The 17,676-nt window shown below is 34.2% G+C and overlaps 1 protein-coding gene across 1 annotated transcript; it reads right to left on the minus strand.

Moving 5' to 3' along the window:
• Positions 1–560: 560 nt before the first annotated feature.
• LOC118746254 (MOG interacting and ectopic P-granules protein 1) lies at positions 561–12,872 on the minus strand. Its single transcript, XM_036480088.1, has 7 exons — positions 12,814–12,872; positions 4,350–6,940; positions 3,686–3,964; positions 3,359–3,625; positions 3,124–3,303; positions 2,669–3,053; positions 561–1,196 (listed from the first exon to the last, which is right to left on the minus strand). The coding sequence occupies exons 2-7, from the start codon at positions 6,903–6,905 to the stop codon at positions 1,192–1,194; spliced, it is 3,672 nt and encodes a 1,223-aa protein (XP_036335981.1). The 5' UTR covers positions 6,906–6,940; positions 12,814–12,872; the 3' UTR covers positions 561–1,191.
• Between the last annotated feature and the right edge of the window lie 4,804 nt (positions 12,873–17,676).

Below are 17,676 nucleotides of genomic sequence, written 5' to 3' on the forward strand. Positions count from 1 at the left end.
TAATCATTATTTAAAAATAGGTGTTATAATTAGGGCTTATACGAGTACGTATATGTATTAAATAATATATTTATATGTTAAGTCAAATGGGCTATAATCAGCCATTGCCTAAACCTTGCGATTTTAATACAGTATGAATGATAATGCTTTGCGCATATAGTATTAGTTTTCATTAGCATATTGTGGTCCTTACTTGTTATTGAGAAATTTGCAGCAACTTGGAACTACTGTTGTTGCAAGAGTAAGAACAAACCTGTTATGAAATAAATACCACGGAAAATGGGATCGGATTAAAGAATTTTTTATTTAACAAAAAATTGTCAAAGAAAGTGCGTGCATTCATTGATCCTGTGTAAAAGTAAAGCACTCTTCAACCGAAATCCTTCAATTACTTCGCCCTAGCGCTTTTTATGTCCATTATCTCTTGGCTATACTCACTCAAGGCTCAAACTTTCCCCCCTGGAACACACGATGAACAGAAATATTTTCAAATTAACAAATTTGTTTCAGCTTTCCAAAAATTCCTTGAGCTACTTGTTGTTCAAGAGTTAAAATTTTTATTTTTTTTTTTTAATTCTGAGTGTGAGTTCGGGTGGTGTGTGATTTGTATTTTTCTATAAACTAATATATATTCACTTATACTTTTATTTTTTATCCTTTATTATTTTACTAATTTACACGCCATTAATGTGCTTACCGCTGGTTTTCCACATCTTTAAAGTTTTATTACATACTAACAGAATTAATAAATAAACTTATGTACCGGCAAAATCACACAAAGCGTGTTTGCTTTATCACCCCCCATAGAAGCAACCACACCCCCTTCAATTTAAGTGTGTTTTGCTGTCCAACAAGTTGTGTAAAAGTAGTTTTTTAAAATATTTGGGGCGGGGGACATCCATTCCACTTCATCGAATGACGATGGCCAGGCTTTCTGTCCCTCGAAGCTGAGTTGTGGATTAGCGTAGCTGGGCTGCGGCTGTTTGTATGTATGTTGCAGCATTGTGGGGTATGTACTTTAACAGGTGTGTGGTTGTGGATCGTGGTAGCATCGAAACAAAGCAAAGTACGAAATGCGACCTTATCGATAAATGTAAAGAACGCTCTTACCACCACGTGGTTTTCTTTCACTATCCTTTGTATACATACATCCTATTTAATATGTTCTAATGCATTTTAATTATAGCATGTTTAATCTGAAAAGAAACAAGAAGTTTTAGTTTTCAAATACATATGTAGCTACATGGAAAAAAAGCCAATATGATATGCAGAAAACGCTTTCATTCATCAACAGGGCCGAAAAAAATAAGCACGAAAAAATTAATTTTAAGCGCTTAGATAAGCATAAAACATTGGTAAATATACTTGCAAATATGCTCGCAAAACAACAAAAATTAAGTACAGTTTAATGTTTTGTTTTTTATTCAGTTTATTTCAAGGATTGGAAAAATACAATGGACATACAAGTGTTGCTTGATATTCTCAAATAATTACAATGGACATACAAGTGTTGCTTGATTCTCTCGTTTTAATTTTTTTTTTTATAATATTCGTTATTCTCCATTTGGGAGAAATTTTAATCTCTTCAATAACACCAATGTCTTCTCGTAGAGACGAACCATTAGTTTTAAATTTTTGTATCCAAGCAGAAATGCAATTGAAGTTACGGATTAATAGCACCAAATATTTTTATGTTATTATTTGTTAACCTTTTTCTCAGTTCGACGAATAAAAAAAAAATCCCAAGAAATGGTAAAGAAAAATTTATTGAGCAAAATTTTCTTAAGCAGTACGAAGTTCTTAAGAAATTTGCTACGCTTTCTACTATGGTTTGCTAAAGTTTGTTTGTGACAAGTTTGTTTGTGAAATATATGCCCGTTCCATTATTGCGTAAGGAAAAAGTGAGGTTTTAATAGAATGAATATTTTTAATTTTTTCCGTCACTTGAACAAATTGCAAGCAAGTATATAAAAAATTTAGAAAAGTGCATTCCTTTACCATTTTTATATGAACATATTGGTTTCCTTGGGAGTTTGAGAATTAATAAACTCGCCATAAGGATATTTTATTTTAAATGTATTATAAACCCTGGTCAACGCAACATCGAAAAAAAGTTTAGGAAAAAGGTTTTTTCTTAACAGCGGTCGCCCCTCGGCAGGCAATGGCAAACCTCCGAGAGTATTTCTGCCATGAAAAAACAGCTTCTCATAAAAATACAATCGCCGTTCGGAGTCGGCGTTAAACTTGTAGGTCCCTCCTCTTTGTGTGACAACATCAAGGCGCACGTCACAAATCGGAGGAGAAGCTCGGCCAAACACTAACATACATATGTGTAAGCGCCAATCTATTATTAGTCCGGCGTCGGACCATCCAATTTTTTTATTGTTTTCTGTTAGCTTAACTTTGTACCACGTTAACCGATTTCTATATTTTTTTTTTAAGGATGTGGTACCTTAGAGGTGGTCCCATTTGGTTTAGATTCGATTACATCACGAAGAAATTAACGGTACTCTTAAATTTTTATATGAGAATTGAAGTCGGTTCTGTTTTTTGATTATCTTTCAGTATGCATGTTAGACATGTTACTATGAAATATGTTTGCGAATAATTAAATACGGACACAAAATTGACTACTTTAATTATCTTTTTTATTGTTTTAGTCTCCTACCTATGATGTGACTTTCCATGTTCGTAATACGTGGTTTTGACGCTGGCTGCGGTATAATTGTTATCTCATCATTTATTTTAAGCGGTTTTAATAGCGAATCATTCGCAGCCATTAAATTACTACGCTGCTGATGACTGAGTCCACCACCAATGCCCATTCCACTTCCGCTGGGCATACCACCGGCCGCCGCAGCAGCTGCACTATTCTTCTTGCCATCCATAGCCTTCTTAGCGACGGTACTATGCGCCGTATACACATGTGTCTCGAATTGTTTGTACATACCGAAAGTGGCGGTACACACTGTACATTTGTATGACAAATGTGCAGGTTTTAATGTCATATGATGATCGCGCGACACGTGATTCAATAACTTCCATTGATACATCTATTTCAGAAAATAATAATAATGTATAAAAAAAAACTTGTAAAGAGCAAGAATATGTAAAATAATTTACCCTGCCACAAACTGGACACCGGCCGGCATCTTTTCCCTTATTTGCGGCTTCCTGCATCGAGCTTGTGACCAAACCATGAGAGCCCAACAAGTGTCGTTCCAGACCCTGGTCGGTGAAGAATCGAAATTGACATTTTTGACAATTCAACGGCGGTCGGTTGTATATCATTTTTGGGTGTATCTGTAAAAGAAAAAATTAAAATATTGCATTGTATGATTCAAATAAAAGCTCTTACCTTCACTTTGTGCATCCATTGCATGTGGTTGCGTAGCTGTTCAAGATCCTTAATATAGCCATCGCATATTTCACAGATGACAAACTGTGCTTTGCTATTACCACCACCAGCACCCATTGGATTTTGACCAGGCTTCATACCAGCCGGGGGCATTTTGCTTGTCGACGGTGCTGACACAACCGGCTGTGCATTGTTTTGGCGAGGTAGTGGAGTTATTGAAATACTCGGTTGACCGGAAAGCGTCTTTTTTGCAAAAGCATTGGCTGCCTATAGAAATAAGGTTTGTTTATCTTCTGCAAACAATTATATATTCAAACATTTACATACTTGCAACAGTTGCCCTCCTGGTACTTGATAGTTATTGGGTTGCACCACATTAGTAGCCATTTGGGATCTTATAGGTGCGGGCCCACGAAGCAATGCTCCAGTTGACAAAGAACCAGCTTTTTGTGACGCGATAGTTGTAGGGCGACCGCGGGCTTTGTTCGCTGCGTTTTGGGCAGCCATCGCAGCCGCTTGCATGCTGCGTGCTTGTGCTGCTGCTTGTTGCTGTTGCTGTATAGATGCGAGGGCTGCCTTTTGTGCTGCAGCTTGAGCAGCCATAGCCTAAAATAATTAGAAAAGAAAGTTGGTAAAAATGGCCTCCATTCGTATTCTGCATTAGGTTTTAGTGAGCTACAGACAGAATTAAAATAAAAGAAAACGTTTACATATATTGCAAACTTTACAGCAACGAGCAAAAGTTCATGAATATACATAACTTTATAATGAAGTCGAAACATCTACAAAATTAATATAAATTTGATTATGTTTTGATAAAAAGCCTGAAATAAAGCAAGGCTCTTCTTAATTAGTAGTTCGCCACCACTGCATTTTGAGCTCTCTTCTCTATAGTCTATTTGTTGATCTCTACCCCATTATTTATAACTACTATAAAGCCTATTTTCGTTGCGAAAAACCATATATAAAAAAAAAACATTACTCAGTTTACCTGATATGCCGTCGCAGTGCCCACAAGTCCGTGACGTGGCTTGATTCGTGGTATCTTCGCTGGAGCTTCCCAGTCAGCAGGCGGTGCCAAGTTTATTTCAGGCCGGAATTTCTTCGCACAAACTGGTTGATGGCGGCCTAATTTTGCTTTACCGTTGTCTTCAAATCCACAGTTCGGGCACTGATGATACGGCAACGGTTTGATAAGACGCGCTTTGATATTATGTATCGCTTCCATGTGATAAACAATTTCGGTAGCATTGCGAATCTCGAAAGGACAAAAGTTACACTTATACAAGGGGCCATTCATATGTGGCGTTTCGTAGTGATTGGCCATCGCAAGTGCAGACTCAGACTTGAAATTGCAAAACTCACATCGTTTCATAGTAAATTTGAATGGCGTATTCTTCTTTTGAGATGCCTCCAAGTTGCCTGATAGTGCTGTTATAGCACGTTCGAATTCTGTAATGTTTTTGCCAAGACTTTTGCGCATTTTACGTTTTTGCAATCGTATCAAATCGGACTGAACAAACTCTTGCACCTGCCCCACACCGATGTCCATGAAAAATTTACCCAATGGACTTTCGAAATAATTATCTTGTCCGAGTTTGGAGGCCACACTGGCGTTTTGTGCTGATGAACTAGGTGATTGGACAAGTGCCGCTGTTGGCTTAATAGCGCCTTTCAGTGCTGGAAAATCATCGCCGGCTTCCTTTATTAGCACTTTAGTGCGCAGCCCGGACTCCGAATCATCATCCTCGTCATCGTCATCATCTTCATCCGATTCCTCAGACCAAGATTCATCAGGCTCGTCACCACCACGTCTCCGTTTCTTCTTTTTGCTAGTTTTTTCTTCCTTATCCTCCTTATTTTGCTCTGTGATCATGTCAAATTCATCCTCTTTATCGACCTCGGCGAGATCTTCTTTTGTCAATTTATATGTGTCTTCGATATTTTTAACAATATTTTTGAGATTGTCTGCAGGCGGTTTCTCATATATATAGGGAACGATAAATGAAGGCGCCTCCAGAACAAACATATCGTCAGTGAGACCTGGAAGTAAATTTGCGGCATTGAGCCCTGAAAATGATGTGTTGGCGATTGCGGAGCTCGCTATTGGCATGCCAACTGGTATTACGGGTATGAGTTTTGGTGGCCCGCTGGGTAGTACAACGCCAGCTGCTGGCGTTATATTCACAGGATATACATTACTCTCAGCCACTTTCTTAGCAGCGGCAACAGCAGCTGCAGTGGCGGCGGCTGTATCTTGAGCTAAGAGCGATCTTGCATCTTTGATGGATATTTGATTGGTATTGGTACCCGACCCCACGTTACGCAGACGCTTACTTGGCGGCTGTGAATCATCAGAGTGTTGTGGTGAATCAATGGCTAAACTTTTGCGCTTACTTAGATCGTTTACCGTTGGCGCCGGTGTGTCGTCTTCTATTACTACACAATCATCATCTTCATCATCATCTATGATTTGTGTTTCATCAGATGGTTTCGGTTTTGTAGACGTTGTATTTGCTTCTGTATCTGAATCCGATGCAATAACTACGGCACCATCCGAGTCACTACAGATCGATCGCGTTTTACGTACTGTACTAGCCTTCGGCGTTGCGGTACTGTTTTCAGAGATGTTCAGTGTTGTATCAGCGGTAGTCCCTTTAGGAACTGTTATCACTTCATCGTCCGAGTCGTCTCCTAGATCAACAAAGCCACTAGCGTCACTCTTTGAAATACCGTTTTCTTTCTTTTGAGATTTCGACTTTATCTCATTGCTGATCGCAAGTGGATCCCCCGAAATATCCATTGCTTCATGACCTTCACCGCTCCTGCTGTCATCATTCTCTCCTTTTGTGGAATTTGCTTGGAGTTCCTGACACTTGACTTCCTTCTCATCCTGACTGGTGGTATCGGCGCCCTCTACTTCACTGACGCTATCGGTGTTACTGCTAACTGTGGCTGGCCTTTCTACGTTTTCGCTCGGAGCATTACTATTGTCTTTAGGATCACTTGCTTCTCCCAAAGTACTTCGCGAACGCTGCGTGTCGTCTACATCTGCGTCACTTTCTCCGCCAGCTGATTTGTCCGTGCATGTATTGGAGTTTTGTAATTCGTCATTGGATATAGTTGTTGAACTTTGTTTCACAGTTGCAATAATGGGAACAGTTGCTGGGGTGGACGCATCGGCTTTCGTATCATTACTGGATTGCTTAGGGCCATCATTCGCGCAAGCTGTTATCTTGCTGTCTTCACCACCACCAAGTCCGTTTTCTGTAGTGGATGAGGCCGTCATTTGAGAATCATCTTCCTCGGTGTCGGCGCAATCAACGTCCATTTGTTCGTTGTGACAGTCGACGTCTGAAACTCGACTTTTAATAATTTTGTTTACACCATTCTGCTGATCTTTTAATTGCTGCCCGTCGTTGGGGATGATTGCCGAAGCACTACCTTCGGTGTAACTTGTAGGCGCTGAGTGATCCTCAGTTATGGTGAGAGTTGAGGAAACGGGTTGCGTGGTTGCCTCCGGCATGATACCATCGACTTCAGTCATTTGTTTGCAGAGTTTTTAGTTTCCACCAAATTCAGCTGCAAATGAAAGGAAAATCTCTTTAATATTCTCAATTCAATGATGTGGACTAAATAAAGTACGAATAAAGTTTTAGTAAATATCAAATTGCCTTTGCTTTCAAGTAAGGGATTCTCAAACAACTTCAATATTCAAGCTCTGACATTTGGAGTCAACTTACTGTCAGGTTTGAAAATTTATGGTATAAGAACAATCAAAAACATATGTACATACATATGATTTTCTTGGGCAAAGTATATTCAAGAACAAATTATGAGTAGAGGAACACAACATATAAGTGACTTAAATTTTAACTAGCTCGGGTTATGTATCAGGTGCCATAAGGTGTTTCTGTTGAAATAGACTTTCTACCCTATGAAAATCTACCAAAGATACTGGGTCTTAATGGCCATGATTTATGTAGATAATAAAAACTATAATTTGACCGGTTAAATTGAACTCCTTTTTTCGATTATTTTGAATAATTTTTTTAAGATTTTGATTTCTTGCGTTTTTATGATCGCTTTGAATACTCTATTATAAAAAAAAAATTAAATTTTAAAATAACGGTTATATAATTGAAACAATCAAAAATGATCGACAAAATAAAAATCCAACTTTAAGTGTTAAATTATGTTTTATATTATAATGATGATGAATTAAAATATCGATGTATTAATTAATTCTTATTTGGAACTATATATGTACATATTAGATTATATATATATGGATACATCAGTTAGTTCAGACTGCAAATTTCAGTATATAGTGGTAAGAAGAAGCTATGAAAGAGTGGGAGAAAAAAATGTGGGAATACATATGTACATATACATTAATATATATGTGCATACATATAGACAATAAATAATGAATTGTAAATTGCAAAGGCCGCAGGAAATTTTCTATAAATTTGGTGAAATCGGCTAAATTTGCCGCCAATTGGAACTTATATAGTATCGCTTATGGTAGAACAACTCGCTTTTAGACTTACTTGTGGACGGACGTATGAAAGTACGAACATGCGTACAAACATAAGACACCGACTACGAACGGTGGGTTAAGAGATGGAAAGAAGCAAAAAAGAGAATTAAGTGAACGGGCGGACGGACGGTTGGAACGACGGAGGAACAAACAAACGATTAGACGCCATATTGGATTTTCTACAAAAACGTTGGCAAGCAGATGCATATATGTATATAGTATGTACATTTTTGTATATATGTATTTACATATAATATATTTACTTTCAAAAAATGGCACATACATAAATAGCTGTGTGCAGATACATGTATAGTATATACATATAGTCTTTTAAAGTACAAAACCGCGTAACTGACATTTGCTGCCAAAAATTGGATTTTCTCACACAAGTTCTTGGCTCAATCCTTATCCATTCGTCCTGCAACATACTAGCCAGAAATGCGATTGCTTAAAAAAATTAAACCATTTTGAAATATGATTGTTTTCACTCTCTAGCAAATAATTTATGCAACCTCACATACGCAGTTTTGCATTTTGTTGATACGCGGTTTTGTACTTTAAACGTCGATATGTATGTATATGATATACAAACTAAAACATCCAATATACAGGTATTGAAAACGTATATACATATGTACATATGTATGAAGGTATATACATATATGTACTTACGTAAAAATGTGTAGATGTTTGTACATATTTAAACCTATGCATTTGCGTGCACATGCATATACTTATGTACATATAGTAGATAATGAAGAAAAAATTAATGTGTATCTATACGTAGATGGCTGTATATATGTACAAATGTGTATATGTATGTTTGCGTATCTGTATGTATGTATGTATATATGTACACAAGTAAGTTTTTGGCTCCATCTAACTTTATAACGATAGATAGAAACAGGAAACTTACACTAGCAGTGCTTTTAAGGGGCAACAACTAGAAGTTGGTGTATATACATATGTACATATGTATGGATGATAGCTATATCATTTAGTATAGGAACATACATAACCATATATACTAAGTACAGTATTTGTTGAGACAGTTTGAGTGCACATAAATATGTATTTTATGTATCTATGTATACATATTTATATATGTACGGGCGACTACATAGTATATATACTACAAGCAGTTACATAATATGTATGTACATATATGTATATAATGAATGTAAATAAGTCGTTTCTAAAATAGAGCACTCTAATATCATTGGTACTTGTAATTATGAGTACATATGTATGTAAGTTTTTCCATGCATATGTAAATAGTATGTACGTAGGTATATAAGATCATTGCTTACTGTAAACTACTAAAAGATATGCTACCCACGCACCCACAGTAGAGCACCTTCTTTGCAGATGTCCAGCTTTAATGAGGAGCAAAAACACCAAACTAGGAGCATAGGAGTTCATATCATTACAAGAGCTCTCTGATATATGCCTCCACAATGTACTCAATTTTATCAACCATGCCTTCGTGGTTGGTTCTAACATATTCACTCGAGGTTTATGGTATCAAAATGGCGCTTAGCTGCCACTTGGGCGTAAAGGCCCGTTTACATTCAACTTTGGCGTTGCTGGAAAAATTGTTTGCATTGTTGAAATACTCTTATTTCATTTTTCCCATTTCATTTCATTTCCTTGCATTTATTTATTGCGAAAACATTAGTACAATAAGATCGATAAGGTCGATTGAAACATTTTGTCTATTTTAACTCTGCTTCTGCAAAACCTCGTAACTGACATTTGTGCCAAAACAGATATTTGCTCACCGGAAGCTCCTTGCATCAAGACCTTATACATTTATAATAAAATATCGATACTAGACATAAGAAGAAGAGATAATTAGGGATAAAAGAGAGAACCGTTTTGAAATAAAACAAGTTTTACTCTCTCCTATAAAATTTTGGCAAGCTCACATACGAGGTTTTGCATTTTCTTGATACGCGGTTTTGTACTTTTAACGACGATACTTATAATACATACATATCATGATGAGATGGAATGTCTATATGCAACTAGAGCTCTAGGCGGATTTCTGCATAAAAAATTAAATTTCGAAAAATTATTGCTTGCGTCTTTTTGGGGGTCATCGATATGTATGACAGTATTGTACATATTATTTGCAGCAAAATTCCAAACGCTATTGTTTATTTTTAAGTATTTTCATATAAAATATATTACAATCCATAACAGAAACCACATGAATAAGAGTTTCAAAGATTGCACAAAATTCACAAAAATGAATCAAGCTTCAAATAATTTTCATAAAAATTTCAAACTTTTTATTAAATTTTTTTAGATACCTCTAGAGTATGCAGCTTTGCAGCCCATTCAATTTTAGTTCAATAAAGTGCAAGTTTCAAGTCACTAAAAATTACCGTTGATTTTTTAGATTTTTTTTTAGAGAAGGGTGTTCAGCATTTTCTTCCATATAACGTATGAACAAAAACTATTTTTATATGGAAGAGAATGCGTAACACCCCCGACAAGAAAAATTCTACAAAATCAACGGTAATTTTTGGTGCGTTGAAACTTGCAGTTTATCATACTAAAATTTAATGGGCTACAAAACTGCATACTCGAAAATTTTCTTAAAATTCATAATAACAGGTTTGAAATTTTGATGAAAACTTTTTGAAGTTTGATTAATTTTTATGAACTTTGTGCAATTTTTGTGTTATAGATCGAACAATATTTTAAATTAAAATTCTTAAGAATAAATACATAAACATACGGTGAATTTTGTAACAAATGATACAGTGGTCGAAAAAAATATAGCCGCACCACATTTTGACAAGATGTAACATATCATTTTTTTTTGTTATTTAATTAAGGGAATTACTGTTTATTAATATAGTTCATTCTTTAACAAACCCCGTGCAAATACAAGTTTCAAACTTTGTGCAATAAAAAAAAAAATCAACCAACTTTTGCACAAATTTCGAGCACTTTTAATTAGATTTCCTAGAAAGATTCTGAGTACAATAAAGTACAAGGTTGAAATGGCTGAAAATTAGCGTTAATTTTTTTTGTCCCATTTGCGAACGAATAAACACAATTTATTTTTATCTTCGACGAAAAAATTCTAAAAAATCAACGGTAATTTTTAGCCCTTTGAAACTTATACTTTATTCGATTAGAATTCAATGAGCTACAAAATCGCATACTCAGAATCTTTCTATGAAGTCTAATTAGAAAAGCTGGAAATTTTAACAAAAAGTTTGTTTAATTTTTTTTTTTAATATCGCACAAAGCTTGAAACTTGGATTTAGACTGGGTTTGTTAAAGAATAAATTATATTTTTATAAAAAAATACCAACATTAAAAAAAGAAATAAGGGGCCGTATGCATAAAACCTAAGCAAATGCTTTTTCTTAAAATTTCAGACCTTTCACTCATTTCGTTCAAATAAATTTATGTATGAAATTTTAAGAAAAGGCAATTGCTTAGATCTTATCATATGGCCCAAGTTGTTAAAACTTGTCAAATGTATAATTTTTTCGACCACCGTATGTCCGATACTGTACTAAAAGACTGTTAGAAGAAATTGTGCAGAAATTTCAATGTCTAAGTAGTTTCCGCATGAGGAGCGAAGATGTACATATCTCTATTTTCACCATGATGAGTGTCAATTGGAAACTTTGTGTGCATATCCTGAGCAATAATTGCGTTTTTTGGCTGTTATTTAGTAAATGACATCGTGTCTTTGCTGCAAGTGTCAAAATATAAAATAAATGCAGTAATGACCGCCACCTCTTCTTCTATTTTGTGTAAAAATGTCTTAGCCGCATGGATTGACCATAGCTCAATAAGAGAAAATCGGTCTTTATTTGTATCATGGGAGCTTATGTATGTATGTAAACTGTATTCTTTAAATTCATTTTCTCCAGTTTTTGATTATGGCACTCTTGCAGAAAAAAATACGTTATGTACATACGTATGCATGCTGCTATGTAAATACATATTTATGCATTATTTACACATTATTCATAAATAAAAAACCATTTTAAAGTAAAATAATTCGTATCTAATTTTGCATTCCCGGTTTCCATTTGATTTGCAGCTACACGTTTGTATACATACATAGTATAGCTGCAAGCAAAAAAAAAACACTTTCAGTCAAATATATGTACATACATATTTGTATGTACATAATTACATATCGCTTCAATAGTGTCATAATAAAAAATAAAAATTTTTGAGTCGAGTATGCAGAAATTACCGCTACCTTATTCTTCTATGTTGTGTAAAAATTTCAAGCGGTATCGATTACCTGTATCTCACTAGAATAAAACATGTATTAATTTTTACTATGGGAGTATATGTAAATTTAAAACTTTAAAGCCGTTTTTCTCGAGTTTAGCTTTTTTGAGTTATGACACTATTGATGTAAATCAGCGATATGTATGTATGTAGTATGTACCTGAAAAATTTACAAGAAGAAGTGCTAACTTTTAGCCGCGGCAACGGCTTTCACATGCATCTTCTGATGATACTTTTTTAGTTAAAAACAAAATACATATATACATAAGTACTAAATATATTTTTCGTAACATTTTGGTTTTCACTACATTCGCACAAAATCTTTTTTGAGCGTGTCTAAACGCTGTCGTTTTGGTTACGCTACCCTACAAGCCGACAGCTTGTTCTGTCCTCTGAACCCTCTTTGTTTTTGCATCCGCCACTATATTTGCCTGTTTTTCTTGCTAGTCACATTTTGTTATTATTTGGTGTTCATAGCGCTCCTGTAGTCAGATATCAAAGCTGATGAGTGGTTGGTAATACATACATATATGTACAACATATATGTAGCACAAAAATGTAAGAATTTTACTTAAAAGTAACCAGTGATTGGAGGCGGCTAAGATCAGATGAAGTAAATAAAAATACAATCGCTCACCGTACTCGTTGCCAACGTATGATACCTACTGAAGACATCAGAATGGCGCGAGAGCGTAATCAGCTTGGAAAGCCAATATAACTAGTTGCAACCAGGGTTGCTGCTCTGCTGTACGAATAGCGTTGGAGTAATAAGAGGTCGAAATTAAAAAAATAGGCAACCCTATATAATTTTATTGAGCTAAAATGCTTTTGTTCGATTTGGCGGAGAAGTTTTTTCAAATATTCTACAAGTCGTATTCTATAGTCGTATTATTTAAACTGATTTCCTAATCTTATGGATATTTTTTCTTTTTAAATTAGGACGGTAGATGATGAAGATTAAGGTTGATAAAGGATAATCTTGCTCTTCCAAAAAGTTAATATTCAACTTACATAACTTGCAATTTAGGTGTATTCCAGTGTTGATAAATGCATTTTCCAATTTCGTATGAAAATGTAATTCAAATTGTACTTTTTATCACTAAATTGTACCAAATTTTGATTGCAATTATTTTTGTAATTTTTAGTTATTGTGTATAACTTGTATTTAATTATTGTTCCTTATAAAGTAAAAATAGTTACTATAAATTTAGAAACAATATAACCATTATTTTACTATCATAAAACGTTACACACTTTTACATCAGATATTATGATTTTAAATGCATGTATGTAAGTACATACATAAATGTATATAAACATAAAAAATTTACAATAATTGGATACTTTTAAATTTACAAAGTTAAAGTTTATTTCGACATTTTGTTTTTATTAATTTTTGTATGAAGAAGATCCTTTCAACATTGGTTGAAGAATGTGCAATCGACAACAATCCTAGAGCGATGTTGTATGTGTTTGAAAACAATGGCTCATTGAAAATATTTTTGGTGGTTCTTATTTTCCCCCAAAACTCACAACATTGAGGTTGACAAAATTTTTTAAATCAAGGTGTTCAGCCCTAAGTTCTGTGTTGCTGTATTCTAGCAATTTCACGCTTCTGAAACAATAAGTGTATTAGTGGAACAATGATTTGCATATTGCCTGATAATACAGAGGAATGGTTCAACTTTGAAGCCCAAATTAGAACTTCGTCATTAAAATTCTTCATAGTACGACAAAAGTTTACACATAATTGTTTTACGTTTCTTCTAAAATTTAGAATATCTTCCTATTTTAGTTTTTATTTGTTTTGGCAAATGATTCTAAATTTATTACTTTAGAAATTAATCAAAACAGTGTCGTATAACTTAACGAATCAAGTGTTGCCAAATTTTGGCTACAGGTAAACTGTTTAAAACGGAGAGATTTGGAAATAAAGTCTCTTTCACTCAGAAAACAATTGACGACAAATTAATTCTATTTTGTATGAGATTTTCTGAAGTTCACTGCACTTTATGAACCATCTTTGAAATTTATGCTTATGTACATAAGTTGAATGGAATTAATAGTTAAAATTCCTACAGAAAACCTTGTTATAAACTGTAAAAAATTATGTGTGCTGCTAGAGATTACTTGAGAAAAAACACAAAGGATTTTGACAATCAATGTTCACGAAAAAGCAAAGCTGTGTGAAGATTTCTGGTTTATTTGTTTTCTTTGATAATATGGCATGTCCGTTTCCTGTTCTTACTTCTGACAAGTAAAGCAACACTGAGTTTTGTGCCGGATTCTCACCGGCCGCGGTGGCAAATTGTTGCCGGGCTATTGCTTATTTGACATTCGCATTTGTTTTCCGGTGAGTATCACAAACACAACGCTCAAATGCCGTCTATGTTTCTGATGGCAGCTGCTTTGGTTTCGTATCGTAAAATGTCAATTAGGTAAAAAACAACATGCGAAAGCGGCAAACAAAACAAAATAGATGACTGTGGTGTATCTTTGGTTGTTGCTCTTTCTGCCTATGTAGCTGTTTGATGGCGCGCTGAGCTAGTAAGACCCAGTACATAGTTTGTATATACATACATACATTAGTACATCCATAAGAACTATGCATGCAGATATGTTCAAATGTAAAAATATACATACGTATGCATACAAGACCTCCACTTGCAGAAAATTTAGAGCTTTTGTTGCAGGTTTGGATATTCCTCATAAAAGTAGGTACCAGACTATGTTCGTAACAAGTTAGTCCTCAAAAAGTAGAATTAAAATACATAATATATGTACTGGGCCATTCTATTGTGACTGGTGGGACATTTTACTCCAGAATGTGATCAATTGTGAATTATAACTATGTCGTCGGAACTTATACAATAGCGAAAGATTTTTTAACATATAACTATACTATGTAATGTATAAAATTTCTTTAACAAAAATACCATACGATTTCTTAGATTTACGTAACTAACATTTGAATGAAAGTGACTGGTGGGACACTGAAAAGAACTCTGTTTCACCCTTGAGATGATGAGATTAAGCCAAAACATCTAATCTTTACGAACGATGTTTTTGTGTTGTAAAATATGAATTATACGCTATCGTTTTCAATAAAAATTAGGTTTATATAATCTTCATAGAAATATTAAAAAATAATTAAAGTTGTGACTGGTGGGACATCTCCTTGTGACTGGTATAAAGTAATTATGCATGAAATAAAAGTTTGCATAGACAAAAATTTATTTTTATTTTTTTAAATATTTTTCAACAGATTAATGAAACGCAGTCATTTAGAAAGAGGATACTTCTGAAATAGAGATAATTAGGGCATATTTAAATTTATATCCTTTTCCTCTATTACATGGAATGACCCTATTTTTGAATGTATTTAGCTTTAGACCAAAATTAAGCAAAAGTCCCGAAATTATAAGGAAAAGCAACTGCATATTTTTTATTCACAAGAAATGTTTTTTTTTTTAACAAATAAAAACATTGTCTTAAATATTATATCACTTTACTCTTCCCGTTTGAAACCTTGTTTGGATCGAGTAGTAGCAGTCAAACTAGAAAAATTTCGTTGTAAAGAGAGCGAAAGAGAGAGATGGAGTCAAACTCACGATTGAGAGAATACAAAGGTTGCGCCGATCTCGGACCGCTATTCCTCCCTTAACGAATTTGACAGAATCGTTGTTTGCATGACGTCACACTGGTGCAACTTGTTTTTTCTTCTTCTTCCATTCTTGCTCACGTTTTGGCATTTCTCTCTCGCAATTGTACCAGTGTGACGTCACACAAAAGTTATTCTCAAAAATTCTCTCTGATCGGCGCAATCTTGTATTCTATCATTCTTGAGTCAAACTATACTTGTGGTCAGTGTTGCCAGGTCTTAGGCATGAGAAAACGTCCCTCTTGGTTTGAAAAAACGTCATATCCTACCCAAAAACGTCTTTTTCAAATGTATGCACAAATAATTGTTCTTATTAAACTTTTATTGTATACATCTATATTTAATGTTTATTATTTTTCCATAAAAGCCTAGCTCATTATATAACAAACAAAATATAAATCCACATTTCAAAGTTTGTGCAAAAATTATAAAAAATCTGCAAAATTTTTCAACTTTTTATTCAGATTTTTACGATTTTTTTTGAGTATTCCAGGGCAATAATGTGCAAGTTTTAAGGTGCTATAGAATCGCGTTGATTTTAAATGTATATTTTTTTTCTTGTAAACATTTGGTTAATTGGTCTGTTGTCGAAAATGCTAAAGTACGTTCTGAAGGACCATAGCAATATTTCAGCCTTTTTGCGTTCATTACATTTTCAATAAGGGGCCCCTGCGACTAAATGTGTCAATTTCTTTATGCGCTTAAATAAGGGTTAAGTCATCTGTGTCCAAAGAATAAATATTTTTTGAAACAGCTGCTGCAAAAAACAAAGCTTGTAAAGATTTATTAAGAAAATAATTCAAAATCAGTTCTACTTACAATATTTGCAGCCGCACTCAGAAATGTTTCTTAAATTAGCTCTAACGGGCACTTAACTAATGATCGTTAAATCTGTTAATTAATGTTTCCTCTCAGAGTTAAAAATTATGAAATAAAAAATTTAAGTATGGCCCCAGTTGCGGCCCTTCATTTTTGTGACATCACTCACTTTTTTCGTTCGGTTTAAAATAAAATATAAAAATAAGTATTTATATCATTTTGCGCGCACCGGCTCAACAGACGCAATGGCTGAGTGAGCAGAGCACTGGCTTGCCATTCGAGAGATCCGAGCACGAGTCCTAGGGCAGGCAAATTTTCTTTTTCCTGTTTTATTTATTTATTTATTTTTTCTTATTTAATTTTATAAACTATCTGTATTGAATTTTTTAGCTTTTTTGATCTAATTTTCTTTTGGTGTATAGATTTTATTGGTTTAAAAATAATTTTTTTTTTAAATTTAACTAAATTGTTTGCTAAAAGACCAATAACAGGCCAATTCTGGCATCTGTCTTTGAACTCACCTCAGTCTTTCGAGAGACAAAGTCTTTACATTTCGGCAACTATCTTGAAAGCCCTTTTCTGTATTTCGAATAACTAACTGACAGTGCTAATAGTGTTATTATATTTATCGCTTAGCAATAAGTTTTCTAAAAACCAAACGAGATGAAAAACAGTAAAAACTAAAAATTTTATAAACTGAAAGTGAAAGCAAAAAGATAAATCAAAAAAGTTTCCAAACGTTAAATAAAAAAAAATATTAATTTTTTAAGCAATAAAACTTAAAAAAAAAAATGTATTATAAAAAATTTGTTGCCGAGGATTGAACTCGGATCTCTGGAATGGCACGAAAGTGCTCTGCTCACTAGGCCATTGCCACTGTTACAGCAACGTTATCGAAATTGAAATTTATTGAAGACAAACAAAAAATTTCAAAATCATTCGTTAAAAAGTTAAGTAAAGATTTTTGTTTACTTAACTTTAATGTTCATTCAATGCCGTTAACGAATCATTAACTGACTC

The sequence above is a fragment of the Rhagoletis pomonella genome, unplaced genomic scaffold (assembly GCF_013731165.1).
Source record: "Rhagoletis pomonella isolate Grant_MI unplaced genomic scaffold, Rhpom_1.0 Rhpom_scaffold_00010, whole genome shotgun sequence".
Classification (NCBI taxonomy): Eukaryota; Metazoa; Arthropoda; class Insecta; order Diptera; family Tephritidae; genus Rhagoletis; species Rhagoletis pomonella.